This window comes from Phragmites australis, chromosome 11 (assembly GCF_958298935.1).
Source record: "Phragmites australis chromosome 11, lpPhrAust1.1, whole genome shotgun sequence".
Classification (NCBI taxonomy): domain Eukaryota; kingdom Viridiplantae; phylum Streptophyta; class Magnoliopsida; order Poales; family Poaceae; genus Phragmites; species Phragmites australis.
Genome location: NC_084931.1, coordinates 21,268,618 through 21,287,317, shown reverse-complemented (window position 1 = coordinate 21,287,317; position 18,700 = coordinate 21,268,618). Strand labels below are relative to the sequence as shown.

Genomic DNA, 18,700 nt, shown 5'->3' with positions numbered 1-18,700 from the left:
CTCGCTAATCCAGAGATGGAGAAGTGACTATCACTAGGGAGCACTTGAGTCTTGGTGACTCAAGGGCGAGCGATATCTTTAGTGGATGCTCCAACGAGGATTAAGGGGGAGTGCCAACTACTCAATACCAAGGAAAAAATTCGGCGTCTTCTTGCCCATCTCTTTACTTTTTCGTATTTACTTTGAGCACTTACTTTCTTGTAAGCTAATGTTCTATAATTGTGTTTTTGTTATAGCTTGTATGTTTTCTTGCTTAGCAGTCTATCAAATTTTGCTGTTGTAGTTGATTTACTATTCATCTAGAATAAGATTATTTACTTGTTCTAGAGTTCGGTTGAATTATTTTTAATTAGGGCCCAATTCACCCTGCCTCCCATCATCTTGGGCCATTCGATCCTTTCAATTTGTATAAGAGCCTCGTGCCTTAACATCCTAGAGAAATGGCCCTTGGGGTTGGCGGTAGCGTGCCAAGGTTCGAGGGAAATAATTTTGCTTATTGGAAAGTTTGTATGGCTAGCTATTTTGAGTCTATTTCTCCCAAAGCTTGGCTAGTCACCTTCATTGGGTTTGAAAACCTTTTACCAAACTAGAAGTTAGAAGGAATGCTAGGGCTAGAAATGCACTTTTTGACTGAATTAGTGAAGAAGTATTTTCTAGAGTAAGAAGCAATGAGTTGGCACATGATATTTGGACCAATCTATATGAAATTCATGAGGGCTCAAGGAAAATCAAGGAGGAAGATATCATGTGCTAATGAAAAATCTTAATCAATTTAAGATGCTTACGAATGAGTTATGCAATGATATGTATTATCGCATGAATATTCTTATTGAGGAAATTAACTTACTTGAGTTTACTCAATTGCCTCAAGGTGATATCGGTCAGATCTTGATGGTACTTCCCAAGCCACAATACAACATCGTCATCTCCCTACTTCATGAGAAAGACATCAATGAGAGGACCGTCACTGATGCCATGGGCAAGATTTGTGCACATGAGATGTTCTTGTTTGGGGATTAAGATGAAGAATCTTCCTCCAAGAAGAACCTTACTATCAAGGCCAAGATGGTTGAGAAAGACATGAAAAAGAAGATGATGAAGCTTCCATCATCAAGTGAAAGTGATGAAGATGATGATGATGACTCCGACACCGAGGTTGCTCACCACATGAAAAGAACCACAAAGATGATATCCAAGTTGGGAAAGAAGGGCTACATCTGTAATCAAAAGAAGAACAAGTTTCGCTCAACTAAATTTGATAAGTCCGGTGGCGGAGACAAGAAGAAGTGTTACAATTATGGTGACTATGGCCACATGTCATATGATTGCTCTCACCCCAACAAGAGAAACAAGAACAAGGCAAATGATTCAAATGATGATGATGAGTGCAAGCATGAGAAGAAGAGTCAAGACAAGAAAAAGAAGAAGCTCTTTAACAAGAAGGGTGAAGGTCGTCAAACCTACACCCTTGATGAATGGGCATCCGACGAGAGCTCAAATGATGATTCAAGTGATGATGAAGACAACAAATTCGTGAGCCTTGTCATCTCTAGTGAGCATCTACCACTTCCTCCACAACCTATGTGCATCATGGCAAAAGGTAACTACAAGGTGAGTAACGAGGAAGATGATAGTAGTAGTGATGATAAGTGCCTTTCACCTAACGAACTATCCCAGATCATGAATGACTATACTACTATCATCAAGAAGCAAAAAATTTAAATTCAAGTCCCTTGAAAATGTGCATACTAAGCTTAGCTCTTGCCATGATGAGTTACTTGCTAAATACAATGATTTTCTCAAAAAAGTATAATGAGGTAGTTGTATTTAGCAAGTCATTTGAAGAAATCAACAAGAAGATTAAACTTGAGCATGTAGATTTGAAGCACAAGTACTAAGAACTTGAGTTCACTTACGATGACATTGATTCTAGATATAATGAGTTGGCTAATATTGATATTGTTAAGGTCAATACATCTATTTCTTGTGAAGATCTTCTATATGTATCATGATCTCTTTCATGTGATATTATTGCATCTTCTAAGACTAACCATGCAAGGAAAAAAGAGCTCAAAGATGAGGTTGCGAGACTCAATTCTTATGTGAACTGATTGATCAAAGGGAAATACAAGCACAAGGAAATTCTCATGAAGAATGTAATATACTTCAACAAGAGAGGTCTTAGGTGCTTTCCCAACCCGGTGAAAAATATCACCAAGTCATCGAAAATCAAGGATTGCTTCATCAAGAAAGTTGGTTCATGTTACCAACATTGTGAGACCATCGGCCATCACACAAGGGAGTGTCCAATTCCTACTCAAACCTCCCTACTTTGCCTCCTAACTACAAGTCCATTTTCAATTAAAATCATTTCTTGTTGTATAAGCTTAAGAATGACAAAGTTATGACAAAGTTTATTGGCATTCAAGCTAAGGGCAAGGTTTCTAGGCGACTTTGGGCGTCTAAAACTCTTGTGTCTTATATCAAGGGTACCAAACTTACTTGGGTACTTAAACAACAAGCTTGATCTCTTATGTGTAGGTGAACTAAATAGCCGATAGTAAGTATTGGGTGCTTGATAGTGGATGCATATAACATATGATCGAAAAATGTAGTAGGTTTGGAGAATTCGAGATGTCGATGATAGGAAGCTTAACTACTTACTTGGATTTCAAATCAAGCAATTGAAAAAAAGGATATTCATCTATCACAAAAGTACATGAAGGACATCTTCAAGAAGTTCATGATACATGATTGCAAGCCAGCCAAGACTCTCCATGCCTACAAATGGGGATCTATACATGGATGAAAAGGGTAAACCGGTTGTCCAAAAGTTTTATCATTCTATGATTGTGACACTTCTTTATTTTACCGCATATAAGCCTGATATTATGTTTAGTGTATGTATGTGTGCTCGTTTTCAATCTAATCCTAATGAGTCTTATCTTAGAGCGGTTAAGAGGATCCTTAGATACCTAAAGCATACATCTAGCATATACATGTTCCTCTAGAGAAGATTTTAGTCCTTTGTGATATATGCTTCAAACGTCATGTGATGCATTGTCATATAGATGCATTTCATATAGGTGTCTCAAGATAGTGGTGAACATAAGCTTTGCTTGAGTTTGTGCCCCCCTCGTGTCACTCAAGGCATGTAGTTGGGTTCACCATGAATAAGCTTGAGAAGGAAAATAATATGAAAAGATAGGTTTGTTTTGTGTTATGCATTTACTTATCATATAGCTTGCACTCATGACTACCTTTATGCATTTATTTTGCATTGCATGTGCTTTCGGTAGTAAAATCACAAAGTAGGATATCATTCTTTGATAATGTTGTTTGCTCTCGATGTGAACATACAACTCTACAAGTGTGCTTAAATCAATATTTGTGTTTAATGCAAATTGAGTTATGTCCTAGCGAATTTAGAGCTTTAATCTTTAAGTTCATAGGCAAGCTCATACATTTCTTGGAGTTTTTTCCTCCCCTCTAGCCTCGGTTGCTTAGATGACTTCCTTTTCAGTGCTTTAATGCCAAAGACGGAGAGAATTAGGGGGAGTTGAATTAAAGGGACTGGGAATACAGACAGGGAGAGCTTAGGAGTATGTTGGATCTTTATGGTTTTTGATGTAATGACAAGTCTTTTGGTGTATTTCGTTTGTCATATTATTATGGTTTAATTCATGCTTGGTTTAATTCTATTTCAAACTAGTATGATAGGTTGTTCTAGTGTGAGGTTTTTTCTTACTTATTGTTATATGTCATTGTATGTCTAGTGTAAGGAACGGTGACGTCCTAAGAGGGGGGGTGAATTAGGATATTTAGAAATCTAAACCAAATTGGCTAAAAAAAATCTCACAAAATAAACCTATCTCAATTTCTATCTAAATACGCTCTAGGTTTATCTAGTATATTTAAACCAAATTGGCTAAAAAAACCTCACAAGATAAACCTATCTCAATTTCTATCTAAATATGCTCTAGGTTTATCTAGCATATTTACTCTACATTCAAAAGGATTGCAACATACTTTAGCAAGGTAAATTACAACTATGTAAATGCAGAAACGTAAATAAGGTAAAGAGACAAACTCGGTACAAGAGATTTTTATCGTGTGGTATCGATGGCAAAAATATCACCTATAATCCACGTTGGAGCTCCACAAAGGATATGCTCTCGATCACCAAGTCTCTTCCAGTCATGGCTCTTGAGCTACCTAGTCACCAAGACAAGATCTCAAGCACGATGAGCCATCAAGCTACCAAGGCAAAGTCTCACCACTAGCCTATTTTTCGGTCACTTGCCATCGTGATCACTTTGGAGCTTGAGCCACCAAGGCAAGGATCTTCGCGTCCTCGTATACATATCTTACCGCCACTACACACCAAGTCAAAGGGTCAACAAGCTTGAGCCACCAAGGCCCAAGATGCCGGCAAGTCACCAAGACTGGGCAAGGCATCAATGTACCACTTGGTATAAGCTAGGATCACTCTTTGATCCCTTCTTCAAGCTGCAGCACCTAGCTACAACTCACTCTAGGCCTATAAGCACTAAACACTCTCTAATCGCTTTGGATGATCATTTTAAGCATTTTAGTAGCTTGGATGCCTTCTCAAGTGTATATAAGCTTCCTCTAAACTCCAGTAGCATGCCACACCTTCAAATGACTGAGTGGAGGGGTATTTATAGCCTAAAATCCGCTAGCTAGCCGTTTTCCCAATGGCTCAGAAAAACTGTTAACACCGGATGATCCGGTGAGAACAGTATTACTAACACAAAATCATCATGTGAGTACAAACTCAGAAAGTAGCCGTTGAAACTCCACTCAATGTCTCTGTGAACACGGTACACTTGGGTGTGCCTTCAAATCCATCACCGAACCTTCCAGTGAGTTATCTTGAGACATCCAAGCCTTTGCAGTCTCTCTATGTAAAATACTCCGGTCCATTCAACTGGTGTTCATTCTATTCATATCGTACCATCTGGTGAGTTAAACCTTCTCTTTTTTCCCCTGGAAATGCTCCAGTGTAACTATCTCTATGATCACCGAACTATCCAATGAGTTGATCTTTATTCTTCAGCACTTATAGTCGCCTCTGCAAGAAATGCTCCGGTGCCATACTCTGGTGTGCACAAACCAAGCACCAGACCATCCGATGGGTTGATCTTCAGTCTTTTGCATTTGCATTTTTCTCTGCAAGAAATGCTCCGGTGTTACCCAGTGCAGATCACCGGACTATCCGGTGATGTCCTCAGCATTCTCCCCCTTTGTTAGACATACTCCAGTGAGTTCAACCCCTCTGCACCGGACCTTCCGGTGGGGCAAATCTTCCTGTGACTTTTTCTAATTCAATCAAACTTTATCTCGATTGCGATGGCTTCTTGATGTATTGCATCCACGAGACCTACTAACATATATTCTTAACAAACATATTAGTCCCAATGACTATGTTGTTATTAATCACCAAAATCACAATCATGATCTAATAAGATCATTTTCGCTGCACTTAGTATGATAGGGTGCATTTTATTCAAATTTCTCTACTTATTTTGTCATCAATCACCAAAAAGTGAAAGATTGTAGCATCTAGACCACTAGATGAGTAGTAAGTGTTTCGGTGATTAATGACAACCATATCATTGAGACTAACAAGTTTGTTTTGAAAAACAATTAAAAAATTAGTTCACAATGTTGTTGGGTGATCTTGGTCCCTTAATTTAATGGTTGAAAGATCAAAGAATGTGAACATCAAGATTAATTACCTTATAGTTCTAAGTATCAGAAAGAGATGAATGACACTTAGAGTCGTATATACTATTTTTCTTTGTTCTTTGACAGTACTATACAAAGGGGCTAAGAGTAGTATCTTGAACTAGTTGAGTCTAGATTTGGTTAGATGCATACTCGTGAAATTCTAACACTAGGTAGCTCAGAGAGGCATATGGATGAGTTGAAGTGAAGATAAAACTTACAGAAGTTTGAATTGGACAAGTTGTGGAAAAACTCTACACGCCAAGTGGTCCGACGTTGAGGCATTTATACACATCGGAGCTTTTATCTCGGCGCTTTTGTGCACGACAAATGATCCGACACTATGAGTTGGCTACGTCGGAGTATTTTTCAGAAGACGGGATTCAAGTTTGTACACGTCGGATGGTCTGACGTATACACCGAATGTTTCACCAGATTAAAGTCCAGAAGGTTTTCTATTAAGTGGAAAATGGATTTATACACGTTGGATGGTCAAGCGCATATATGAGAGGCGTTGAAAGTCCAAAGGAATTTCTTTCATTTCAATGTAAGTAGGACTCATACATATTGAATGGTCCAGTGTATGTATCGGAGGCTTCACCGGAGGATTTAGTGCAGTAAAAGCTAGTTTTGGTTTGAGGATTCACACAAGATGATCCGGTGTTTGGAGATTGTGCATGCCGGATCATCCGGCGTTCACAAAATATGTGGGTGGTTGGGCGACGACTAGTTTTAAAAAACTCTAGCCTATATATACCCCCTCATTTCGTCTCCCTGGGTAACATTTCCATTCAAAAGAACTTAAACACTTAGTGAGTGATCAAGAGGCAAGGGAGTGCACTAGAGTGATTTGTAAAGTTCTTAATTAAAGATTAAAGATATCATTAGTGCAAAAAAAAAATAGTAAGTGTGCATCTAGTTGCAGTCTAGGTTTGATTTGGGTCAAGTGAAGCTATTTACTTGTTATTTTTGGTGGTTAGCAACATCTAGCCGATCTCGATGATTAGAAGTGTCTTAGTGAGCTCTTGAAGTTATTGTGAGAGCCTTAAAAGAAACATTTATACTTGGTTTGAAACCCGCTAAACCGGAGATAAAAAAATGACTATCACTAGAGAGCATTTGAGTCTTGAAGACTCAAGAGAGAGCGATATCATTAGTGGATGCTCCAACGAGAATTAGAAGAGAGTGCTAATTTTTCGATACATCGAAAAAAAATTCGATATCTTCTTACTTATCTATTTACATTCCTACATTTACTTTGAACATTTACTTTCCTGCAAGATAAATACTTCTCATTCCATGGTAAAGCTTAATCTCTTCTTGTTATAACTTGTATGTTTTCTTGCTTAACAGTCTATCAAATTTGATCGTTGTAGTTACTTTACTATTTATCTAGGATAAGATTGATTACTTATTCTAGAACTATTCATCTAGGATAAGATTATTTACTTGTTCTAAAATTCAGTTGAATTAGTTTTAATTAGAACCTAATTCAGCCCACTCTTTAGCCCTTCAATCCTTTCAAAGGGCACTTTGAACCGAGCTTGACTCAAAACCTCTTGTTTTTGCCCAAAATAAATTAGGCTTTACTATGGAATGAGAAGTATTTATCAATAATTGTGGCACAATTTATGAATGATGGGACTACAAGTGTCCAACACATCGAAGGTTATCTAACGATATTAGCCGACATGATTTGTATTTGAGCAGAACAAAAACAATATTATGCAGCACAATAAAAAGGGTACGAAAGCGAAAATCTGATTATCAATTATTTGTATGCAGTTACAGATAAAAATATATTACCGTGTCACTAGAAAGAGAAAATACGAAAACAACATTAGATTATTTTTGAAAGCTTTTAGTGATTTTCAGTGTTAGCACTCAGCAATCAGAACTCAGCAGGATGTTCAGTACCCAGCAGAACTTTTTTCCCCCAGAAGGCTACTAATAAACCTCCAATGATTATGAATTGAAGGACTCTAAACTACATTTCTGCTTTACAATACAATGAAATGAGCCAGGGGAGCAGCCAAAAGCCTATATTTCTGCTTTACAGTACAAAAACGAACCGACTCGACTAGATCAAAAAGACTGCGATCGTTTTCTTCCCAGATACTAATCCTACGTTAAGTTTTAGATATTGGCCACGGTCCTCCACTTTAGAGATATGAATTGAATGCTCTTCTTTTTACTGACCAATGATATTCCTCGATGTTGTCCAACAAAAACCTAATTCAGCAATACCATCAATTATCTCTCGTCATCCCACTCTGGAATGTTTGAAGTGGCCTCATTGACCATCTTTACAAGGGTGACCTGAAAAAGCAATTCAGATTAGCATACAAAGCTAGGAATATACTTTTTGTAAAACCCTAGTTCTAAATCCTATCGGTTCAATCATACTAAGCTCTGGAACATGAAGGGAAAACAGTTAATAAGGAACGTTGAGCATAAATTTTTGCATGTACAAGCTGGGGCATGAAGCGAATCTCAGTACTCTGAACTCCTACTTATGTGGTTATACAGATGAAATAACATGGTAACAAATGCAACTTATACATCTTTTCCTGGATGGCACAAACAATGTTATTGGCAATTCAATTACATGCATGTTCCAGTTGGCTCATTGAGTAAAAGTGTAAAACCATGCACTTCAACTTAGTGTCATGCAGAGAATGCATAGGTTCTTAAAAATACAGTTTCATGCAGCCATTTAAAAAAAAAAAAAAACTCAACCACAGGGAGAAGACATCCCTCTGGTTTCATCTTAAACGAGGGGAGTACCGAAGCCTGGCTCGCCAGAAAACTTGCTGAAACCAGTTCTCAGGGATGTACCCACTTTTTGCGAGCACCTAGGTTCGAGCCCGGGTGGGTGGCCTCTCAACTAGAGATTCTACTAACTGAGCTATCACTCGGTTCTCCATGCGACCATTTAACAAAGTATAGTGCATTTAAATGCTTGACATCAAATTATCAGGTAATGGACTAGGCCCTAAATAAGATTATGGGACCAAGGCATGTAAAATAAAATTGTTTGAGAGCAGTATAGTGAATTAGTGCATTGGTTCATTTCTTCTTGTTCTAAATGAAGGCTGTTTACAAGGTGAAGGTATCCTACCTGTTAAATGGCAGGACAAGACATCACACCCAAGAACATGAAAACTGTTTGAGGTGAGCTTCCAGTGAATGCATTTAATTCCAATACTTGTGTTATTCCAGCACAGCAATAGATAAATCACCATGTACTAGTAGTAAAACAAGCTGGGAGATGTCTGTTCCATCTCATCTTTCAAACTTCCCACTAAAAATTATTCCTATCTTTCACGTGTTTGTCATTATTTTCTTTGATGTCAAAAGATGTAGTTTCCTACTTCCTTTGGCCAGATGAATCAAAAACTTAAAAGTGAATTTTCTGTTACCATGCTATGCACTTAATCTGGACAGCTCTACTTTATCATTTTGTACTGTCATTTATTTGTGACATTATTTGATGGAACACATCATAACCTACTCTTGGCAGGGGGGGGGGGGAGCAAACTGGTCGAGACAAATTTTATACATTCAACAAGGAAATTCAGAAATTTCATGAAAAGCCAGTCATCTGTACAAGCAAAAGGGTAGCGACCATACTCAACGAAACTAAAGGTTATGTACATACCACACTTTCAGGAACTCCTGGAGGAGGTAGTGTAAGATTTCTTGGTGGTGGTGTTCGAAGATAAGATCTTTTGTCAAATCGCCATTCCCCAATTTTCCCATAAGTTAGCTGACCCTGAGTTAACACAAGACAATCATGAGAAGCCTACAATTTTGCTGTGATGTAGATCAACAGATTTTACAGAGCAATAGAGAGCATCAACAGATATAATATTTCACAGGTGCTTAAGGTTAAAGCTTAGTCACCTTCATTGTGTAGTCACATCCATACGTGTAATGGATGATGAATGTACTGTTCGATTTCAGGTCCCAAGGAGGCTGCAATCATCATTAAGCATATCTTTCATGATAGATGAACTGCCATTAGCCAACTATGAGATGATCTATCTAGTGGCAAAATTTCTCAGCACCTGAATCATAAAATCTTTACGAAGACTGTGGTGCACACCATGCAACGCACTAGCAACAGCATATGCATACCTATGAATATGAATAGGAAAATAGAAATTGATAGGTATCACACATTTTAAAGAGAATAAGTAATATCAGAGAGAATTGTTCTGACATTTCCAAGACCCATCCAAAAGCTTTGTCTGTCTCCTGATCCTCTTTCATTTTTAACGAAACATTCATCCAGGTTGGAGCAATCTTCTCAAGCTGGGCCTAAAGATGTTTATGAAGGCATCAATAATAAGTTAACCAAGATTGTCAATATAGGTAACTGGATTGAAATAGTACTGAACATGAACGATATCATTAGACATGATCCATAACTAATTGTTGTGCAAACTAAAAACAATAAAGTTATGGGAGCATAATGCTATCTTGGCAGCTAACATAGTTAAATCCAAGTATCCTATTAATCATGTGATACCTTCTTGATGATCACCGGAGAGTTGCCAATAGGATCGATTTTTGAGACAGGACCTTTCTCTTCTGGAAAGAACTTCCTTAATATCTTCTCATTCTCGGTTGGTTTGATGTAGAAAAATGGAAATGCTGCTGGTTCATCACCATGGGCTAAGTTTGGCAAAGGCCTCACAAAGATGTGATCTGGTTCCGCCATAAGTATATAGCTGCAAAAGTTTACCTAGGAGAATGTAAAACAATCCTCCAATCATGAATGAAAAAACAAATCTACTTACTCCTCCACGATCTTTGCTTTCTGCAGCCATTGGACAAATGCCCAAGGCCTATTTAAGACAATGTAACCCTGGGTAAAACAGCGCATTAGCAAAAGCACAATGTGGCATCATAACAGTAACAGAAGAAACATTGCAAAGAGGACAACCAGGTCCTCACCTGATCCTTGCCCTCAGGAAGGGGGTCTACCACTAAGGTGGGTATCTCATCCATCAGCCCGTCCGGCTTCCCCGAGTGAAGGATCCTTGTGAAGCCGCCCATGTCCGACCCAGGCCGGCCCCTCATCTCCTTGTACCAGTAGTGCATAATCCGCGACTGCCACTGACTGTACAGCGCGTCCGTCGCCGTCAGCGCGACGTGGAACCTCTTCGCCGGATCCGACCCGGAGACAGCAGCGTCCCGATCGCCGCCGCCGAGAAACTTGCGCGGGCCGTCCAGGCCCCGGCCGCGGCCCAGCGTCGTGAGGAAGTTGTAGGTCAGGAAGAAGCAGCCGAAGGAGATGAGGATGAGCAGGCAGGGGGAGGCCTTGCCGGCATTCTTCCTCCCGCTCATCCTTGATGCCCCAACCCGCAACCAGGGGCTTCACTCCTGTTCCTCGAGACTTTCTTCTATAGAGCCGCGTCCGGCGGAGACACGATCGCGGGAGTCACTGGGGAGCCTGCCCGGGAGACGTTGGTCGGATCTGAGATTAGGATCGCCCTGGGCGGATGAAGCTGCGCCGTCGTGGGAAAGAAGAAGGCAGGAGAGGAGGAAGGGGGAGGCGTACTCACCACGACGATGCAGGCGGTGACCCGAGGGCGCTGAGTGCTCGCCGGCGTCGCCTCCGCCTCCGGTGATTGCGGTGGAGGTGGCAGGGGACGAGAGGAACTGGGCCTTCACTTCACTGGACTTCGTGACAGGAGTACAAAGTGTACAGCCGTAAAATTCTGAAGACTGAATTTATCAGAGGGATTCCCTGCTAGGTACGGTACATCAACACCGAGCGGTATAACATACGAGATGAAGACGATCATTATGAACAGGAAAGGTCTAATCTTTGGTGGGGTTTAATCACGGGCCAATTCATGAGTTCTCCTGTCCAGGGTCCTTAGAAGCAAACGACGCCATTCATGATCGGGAAATGCATCGTCGGCTAGGCTAACTTGGTCGAGCACATATGGCAAAATTTAGGATGAATAAGCTTAGTTTAATTTGTACTCCTAGTTTTATAACATGTCCATGATTTAGTACTCCATGTCCATGTATTTGGAACTTTTTAGTTATAACCTTAATTTGCGCGCTCGTTTTTTCCACAGAATACGACAAAAGAAGTCTAAAAAATTATGTTCACCAATTTTGAGCATCTCAATATTTATTTATGAATTTATTAATATTTAAGACATTCATTTAATTATAGGGAAGACAATATTATTTTTTATGCATGCACATAATTTTAATAGGTAAACGACAGAAATACGAACCTAAAAAAATTTGTTTCATATTTTTTGAGTTTTAGATATTTTCTGTGCATTTTAAATTATTTTAACTGATTTATCAATATAACTATGATACCTTTCGCTATTTTTCTAAAATTTCCAAAAACTTATATTATATATGTAAATATATAGATACATATATACATACATACATGTATATATACACATATACATATACATATCGGTATATATGCATATATACATATGTAGGATCTACATAAACAATACCTACAGTGCCATTAACAGTAGATATAGTAATTTGGATCATAGAATCACTCCAATTCTTAGAGCTTTAATATATAAGTATTTATTCCCTTTCAAGTGAGCATCAATGTAAAATTTATTCCACTAATCTCCGTTCCCGGTGGTGAACAGGAGGCAGATGCTCTGCAGGAATGTCCAACGCGGCGGGGAGTGAATCGATTGCCCACCCTACCCATCGGCGTCACCCTCCGCCAACCATCCATGCTTGCCCATCATCGTCCGATGCCGCACATCGACGCCCCTCGACACCCGTCGCCTGCCGCCGCCACTTGCTGTCCTCGAACAACCAACGTCAAGCAAGCGGCAGCAGCAACAACCGAAGGTGTGCGCGAGGAATCTGAGTCAGCCGAGAGAAGCAATTTGCAGGCGTGGGGCAAGGGATCGACCGATCCACGAGCTGCCCGGATCGTGCCGTTGGGGCCTAGATCCACCGCCACTGAAGGAGAGTTAGCACCGTCGCCCCACCTCCCCCTCGCTCCACTATTGCCCGGAGAAAGTCTTCGTTGCCTGGATCTGAACCACCACCGCCGCACGGGTTTCTACATCGCCCGTTGCCGATGTCACTGTCACTACTCGCTCCTGGCGCCGGCGCCATGCAGATCTGGCCAGCTTCCGTCGGGCCGGATCCGGACGTCCGTCAGTCCCACCTTCGCCTAGATCTATGTCATTGTAGCCCAGGTTTCAAAGCCACCAGATGTCGACGTCGCTACTGCCTCTAGCTCCCAAGCGTCGTGTAGATCCAGCCAACTGCAGGCTGGTCGACCGTAGCCAGACCGGATCTAGACATTCGAGCACATCCAATTGTCGTCGTCAGACTAGTTTTGTCCAACTAGACGCTGGGGGAGGTGGATATGTCCCTCGTCGACCTCACTGCGCTCCGTGTGCTAACCTCGTCATCGCCGCTTAGTGTGTGGGGCAGCCTGAGGCTTGCATGACCACCGTGCGGCTCACGTGTTCGGGCAAGATGCCGCTCGTCGCCGCCCTAGGTCGCCGCCACTCGGATCCGTCACCCCGTCGTAGCCTCATGCCACTGTCACACGGGATCTGTGCCACCCCAAATCACCAACTGCTGCACGGCTCGTGTAAGCCTCCATCATCGGTGGTACCACCACCCTCGACATTGTCTTCGTCGCCACCGTGTCCGTCTCAAATAGAGTGGAGCCTCACCTTCAAGAAGTGGGCTCAGGGCAGATGCTATCGCTGCCTCGCACGCTACCACCTAGTTAGCACCTGTCGGGACTCCTTCTGCTGCATCTGTTGTTGTCGTCCTGGGCATCAGGAGCAGCATTGCCGCCATTGGTCCCCTTCCTGACTCGCGAGTCCACTCCTCTCCCGCCCAACCATGTCATCCTCAGCAAGCTTGATCTTGGGCTGGTGTCGTGGCCACTTCTCTGTCGAGTGGACGTCGCTCTCCATCGCCATCTTAGCCTAGCCCCAACGTTCCCAACTACCACATCACGAAAGGAGTCACATGTGTTTGCCACTGTCGTGCCTCTCTTGTGATGCCCCACCCGGACCTCAAGTCCTTACTTGAGCCGATGGTGGACTCGCTACGATCGGAGCTCCGTCAGCTACCCTTGAACCAATTCGAGGAAGTGATGCAACCTCTTTGAGATGAGGTTTTTTCCATTAAGTTATGGCTGGCGCGCATGGCCAACTATCTCGAGCGCGTGGAGCCATCTAGCATGGGTCCTGACATTGTCGACCTTCTTCGGTCCCTGCTCATCAGTCCATCGCTCCCCGACCCAGTCTCTCTTCGACTCTCTCATGACAGCATGCATACCTTCGATGGATCTTGTGCTCCGAGATTCTACAAGGTCCATCATCACGCGGAAGCAAGCGAAGAAACCTGATGCATCCTCCGTCGACCTTGAGGTCAGCCCCATAGCTTCTGGGGGACTACTGTCGTGCTTGTCTGAGTCTGCGGCTGTTGAAATTCCAAGCGACCATGATGTCCCCATCATCATCAGGGCAGAGGCGGTGCCCTCATTGGCCTCTGATGCACAGGTGCTCCAGGAGACACCCATGGAGCAGATGGTGCTCCAAGTTGTCTCCCCTGCTGAAGGGCTCTGCTTTGCGGATGGTGTTGCCCAGCCGATCACCAAGGACTGTGAGCAATGGCCCAAACTTTACCTTCCGTACCTTCTAGAGCTTTTGGACTGCTATTTGGATCCCTTCGTTGTACCTAAGCACCCCTCCTACGTGAAGGCTGAACATCCGTAGTATTCTACACCAGACTCCTTTATCGAGGACTCTTCTTCCGTGGAACCCTTGCACTACGTTGCAACCTCAAATGCTAGTCACTCCTAATCTTTCTCCCTCCGCTGGGGTTTAGTACCCCCCTCGTACTTTGCCACAACCTCCTCCTTTGGCAGTGCCGCAAGGTGGAAGCGAAGGTGCTATGATCGGTCGTCCATTAGCCAAAGTGCCTGCCTTGTCGAGCGCAACATTTTAAGAGGCTTAGGCATTGTGAGAGCCAATGGGAAGTTTGATGATGAAGCCTTACAGGGCTTCGCCGAATCCCTCACGGAGCTGGTTCCATTGGACCTTCTTGATACTCTTCTATACCTAAAGGGTCATGCCTTCTGGGATCTTCTGATAGGGAGGTCGCTTCCTTCTTGTAGGCCCTTCTCCTTGTAGATGTGTCTTGTTATTAGCGGTTCTTGCTTTCGGATGTAGGTTGTCTGTTGTTGCTCCTCCGCAGTTAAACATAAAGAGCACATATACATAGCTCGATTCTAAGGATTATGCATTGAGCCATTAGCAAGAAAAGCCACATGGTTAAGTTAAACATAAGCGGTAAGCAACCTAGACACATATGTGTGAGCAACTAACTTAACCAACAACAACATAACTCTACCCTACCATAACCAACTGAACATAAATAACTGGAACCATTATGAACATACATGTAACAAAGACCGACTCAACCATCTCCCACATATCCAACCATCAATCACAAGCGAAAACTCTACGACCGATGCAGATAGACAGAAGTATGCTCATGACCGAGAGTATGGTATTTTGAAATGTTTTTACACCCTGCAGGGGATACTCCTGGACCCATACGACTTGAGGACCATACAGCTTGCATGACCACACAGATCCATACAAGGGGGTACTCATGTCAACCTTTCCCAATAAACTCCGACCATTTGGATCATGCATCGCTCGGCGCGGAGGTACTAGAACTACTCCCGGAGCAAACTAGCACCTCTTACAAGCCCGTCCGCTCACACCGTCAATGTTCACACCTAATTGATCACAGCTATAGAGGTATTCGGCTCGTCTTACCAGTAGATCGGCATGTTGCGAGTAAGGTAAGTGCTAAAGCCGACTACACCGACGATCGGTGCTTAAACGACACAAACAGTCTATGGTGTCCGGATTTCTCTCTCGGCCTGCCCCCAGGACTTTCCTCAGGAGCAGATAACACCCCTAGCACCTCCCACATCTCGTCTCATACTCACCACTCATCCAATCATCATCAACTCATATCCAACATTGTGATCATTACAAAAGTAAATAACGCCTATGCTCGCGAACAATGAAACAATTCACCGCTTGACTTCTACCGAATGACATATGCATTGCTAAGCATTCTGATTTAACACGTAATCTAGACATCAGCAACATACGCAAGGCGACAAGGAAAGGATAAACAAAAATTCAAGGTAGAAGTAATGCATTCAACATAGGATCTACCCACTTATACCCGATCTCGACTCGACACATGCAAACATACATAAGCATAGTTCATCAATTTTAGACTTCATTCAATTGAACAAAGGTGCAATATGCTTAGTGGCTTGCCTTGCCGCTCAGGTGACTGCCCATAATTACCCACGTAACACTCGCAGAAATCTAGAATATTACAGTCATCTTCAACCACGGTTGTATTAAGCTCCGGTTCCTTGTTCACTAAAGAAAAGCACATGCAATGATGAGCATGAGTAAAATGCAATAATGCATGCTACAATATGCATATGATGAATTTCCATAAAATATGCCATATAAAGTATGAAAATATTTTTCCTAGTTAGAACAAGTCATAAGGAGACTAGCAAAATTAGTTTCGCTAATTTTGGACTTGTAAAGAATTAATGGTGAATTAATAAAGCCTCAACCTAATTAATTAATCCCAGAAATTTAATTAACAATTCATGGTTGGGGATATTTTTATTAGGTAGAGGAGGGTATTATGAAAACAACAAAATTGGTTTCATAATTTTTGGAGCTCGTATGAATTAACTATGAATTTTACAAACTATCAGCACAAAAGGGAAAAAATCTGATGAACACTAAATCCGGATTATCCGGGTTGGGCCGGACACTCTGGGTTATGGAGTCTCCGAGTGACCCTCCGGGCAGGGCTCTTTGTTATTTTTTGCCAGGTTCACCTGGACCCTCCAGGTGGCGACCCGAATACTTCGGGTGGCTCCAGAACAGCCGTTTTTAAGGCAAAAATTGGCCGGTTTGATTTGGGAGCCTCTCAAGTCAAAGAGGAACCTGTTTGGGATAGTTCATGGGTCTAGAATTCACTCATCAACCTAGAAACTTGATTCCTAACTCAAAACTCATCTAAATCCTCATTTTACTCCAAAATCCCAAGAACTCAAGAAGTCCACTCTAACTCGAAATCGACTAACTAAAACTTGAATTCACGTCATGGGAAGTCTAAGGGACTTACCCAAGATGCTTGTGGAGTTGGGTGATTATCGGGTGATGGAGGAAATCGCTCAGGAGACGAAGAAATTCGGTGTTCTTCACGTTTCAACTCTAAACACCAAAAAACACCAAAATCGGCTTGAATCCTTCGGGAGAAAGAAAATAAATTGGATGGATGGAAAGCTTATGAGCTAGTGATCGCGTGAATATCATACACCTCGAATCTTCTCCTAGGAGGAAGATTTGAGGGAGAAGGAGAGGAAGCTTGAGAGAGAGAGGGAGAGGGAGCTACCCTGCTGTGCTGCTCGGGTGGGGCACGGGAGGAGTGAGGAGGAGGTGGAGAGAGAGAGAGAGCAGGTGGGGACTGCCCCAAGGGAGTGAGTGAGGGGTGGTTGTCCCACATGTGGGCCCCACGTGCTAGAGAAATGAGGTATTTCCAATGCGATTTCTATTCTTTTCTCTCTCGGATTAGTTTCTCTCGTCCGAATGACTTTAAACGAATTACTCTAAAGTTACAAAACAAAATCACACAAAATTAAATATAATGCTTAAGAAGAATAATTATGCTTAATTATGTGATTACGGATTTGGGACGTGACAGTCTGACCGCTAGTTAGGGCCGGATTATCTGAGTGGAAAACCCTATATAGGGGCCAGACCGTCACTAGGGCCAGTATGACCGTTGGTCAGTGGTCTAATCGCCAGCACAACATCAGTCTGACCACCAGAGGCTAAAACCTTTTGCATGCTGGCAGTTTGACCGCCACTTCAATGTCGGTCTGACCACCAACCACTGAAAGCTTCAAGCACTTAGATTAGCTTGTCCGGGGTTTCAACTCTGAAACCATAAACCTTTGGCGATATTTTACAAATGTTTTTGAAATAGGACGCTCTATTATTATTCAAGCATGCATCATGTTCATCCTTTTTCCATTGTTGATTATTTATGTATTGCATCTGTGATTCTTTTAGAGAACATTGAGCAGACGACCCAAGCGAGTGAAGACAACGCCAATCCCCCCAAGTTCTGCGATTTTTGCGTGGGTAGCTTTAGGCGGTCACCTAAGTAGCAAAGCAAGCATCTAAGCATACTCTACCTATTACTTTGGATCTTGTATGATATAATTTGATAAATTATGCAGTATGTATGTTTGCATAATTACATTTCTTGAGTCGAGTGTTATGGGTGGAACCTATATTGTTTTGGATTGCCTCTACCTTGAATTATTGTTAATTTGTATCCTTGTAGCCTGGGTTAACCTGATGTTGTTTAACTTAAAAGTTGATTCGTGATGCTTAGCAATGCAATAGGTCATCAGTAGAAGTCAATCGGTGAAATGTTTCATCGTTCATGAGCATATGCTTTAATTACTATCACAATGATAGTTATGTTGGTTAATATTGTTGGTTGGATGAGTGGTGAGGATGAGGCGATATGTGGGCGGTGCTAGGTGTGTATTCTTCCCTGGAGGAGTTTCTCGGCATAATTCAGGAGAGGAGCCTAAGCACCATAGACCGATTTATACCATTTAAGCATCGTCCATCGGTGCCGTTGGCTTTAGCACTTTCCGTACTCGCCACATGCTGATCTGATGGTAAGGTAAGCCTAGTACCATATGTCGTGCTGACGCTCGCCTTGCGGCTCTATGACACGTACAAAAAAAAAGGAGGAGCAAGGTGGTAAGGAGCTGGAGGTGTCGGGACACGCTCGCGGTAATCCTAATGCCATAGGGGCATTG

The 18,700-nt window shown here is 42.2% G+C and overlaps 1 protein-coding gene across 2 annotated transcripts; it reads right to left on the bottom strand.

Moving 5' to 3' along the window:
• Window positions 1-7,496: 7,496 nt before the first annotated feature.
• On the bottom strand, window positions 7,497-11,603 carry LOC133885623 (hydroxyproline O-arabinosyltransferase NOD3-like). 2 transcript variants are annotated; one of them, XM_062325356.1, is made up of 9 exons: window positions 11,325-11,603; window positions 10,714-11,236; window positions 10,557-10,624; window positions 10,286-10,487; window positions 9,977-10,074; window positions 9,822-9,891; window positions 9,658-9,729; window positions 9,413-9,526; window positions 7,497-8,070 (listed from the first exon to the last, which is right to left on the bottom strand). In XM_062325356.1, exons 2-9 carry the CDS (start codon window positions 11,104-11,106, stop codon window positions 8,005-8,007), a joined length of 1,083 nt encoding a protein of 360 aa, XP_062181340.1. In that variant the 5' UTR covers window positions 11,107-11,236; window positions 11,325-11,603; the 3' UTR covers window positions 7,497-8,004. The 2 variants fall into 2 exon arrangements, with proteins under 2 accessions (XP_062181340.1, XP_062181341.1); XM_062325357.1 differs by having other exon boundaries at window positions 10,714-11,212.
• Between the last annotated feature and the right edge of the window lie 7,097 nt (window positions 11,604-18,700).

What these genes read in the sequence shown, in the direction of transcription:
- LOC133885623 (XM_062325356.1), bottom strand. Translation starts at nt 11,106, where the DNA reads ATGAGCGGGAGGAAGAATGCCGGCAAGGCCTCCCCCTGCCTGCTCATC. An exon ending in AAAGCAAAGATCGTGGAGGA is followed by an intron (nt 10,488 to 10,556) that starts GTAAGTAGATTT and finishes AAACTTTTGCAG; the next exon opens with CTATATACTTATGGCGGAAC. An exon ending in CAGGAGTTCCTGAAAGTGTG is followed by an intron (nt 8,071 to 9,412) that starts GTATGTACATAA and finishes TTGCTTTTTCAG; the next exon opens with GTCACCCTTGTAAAGATGGT.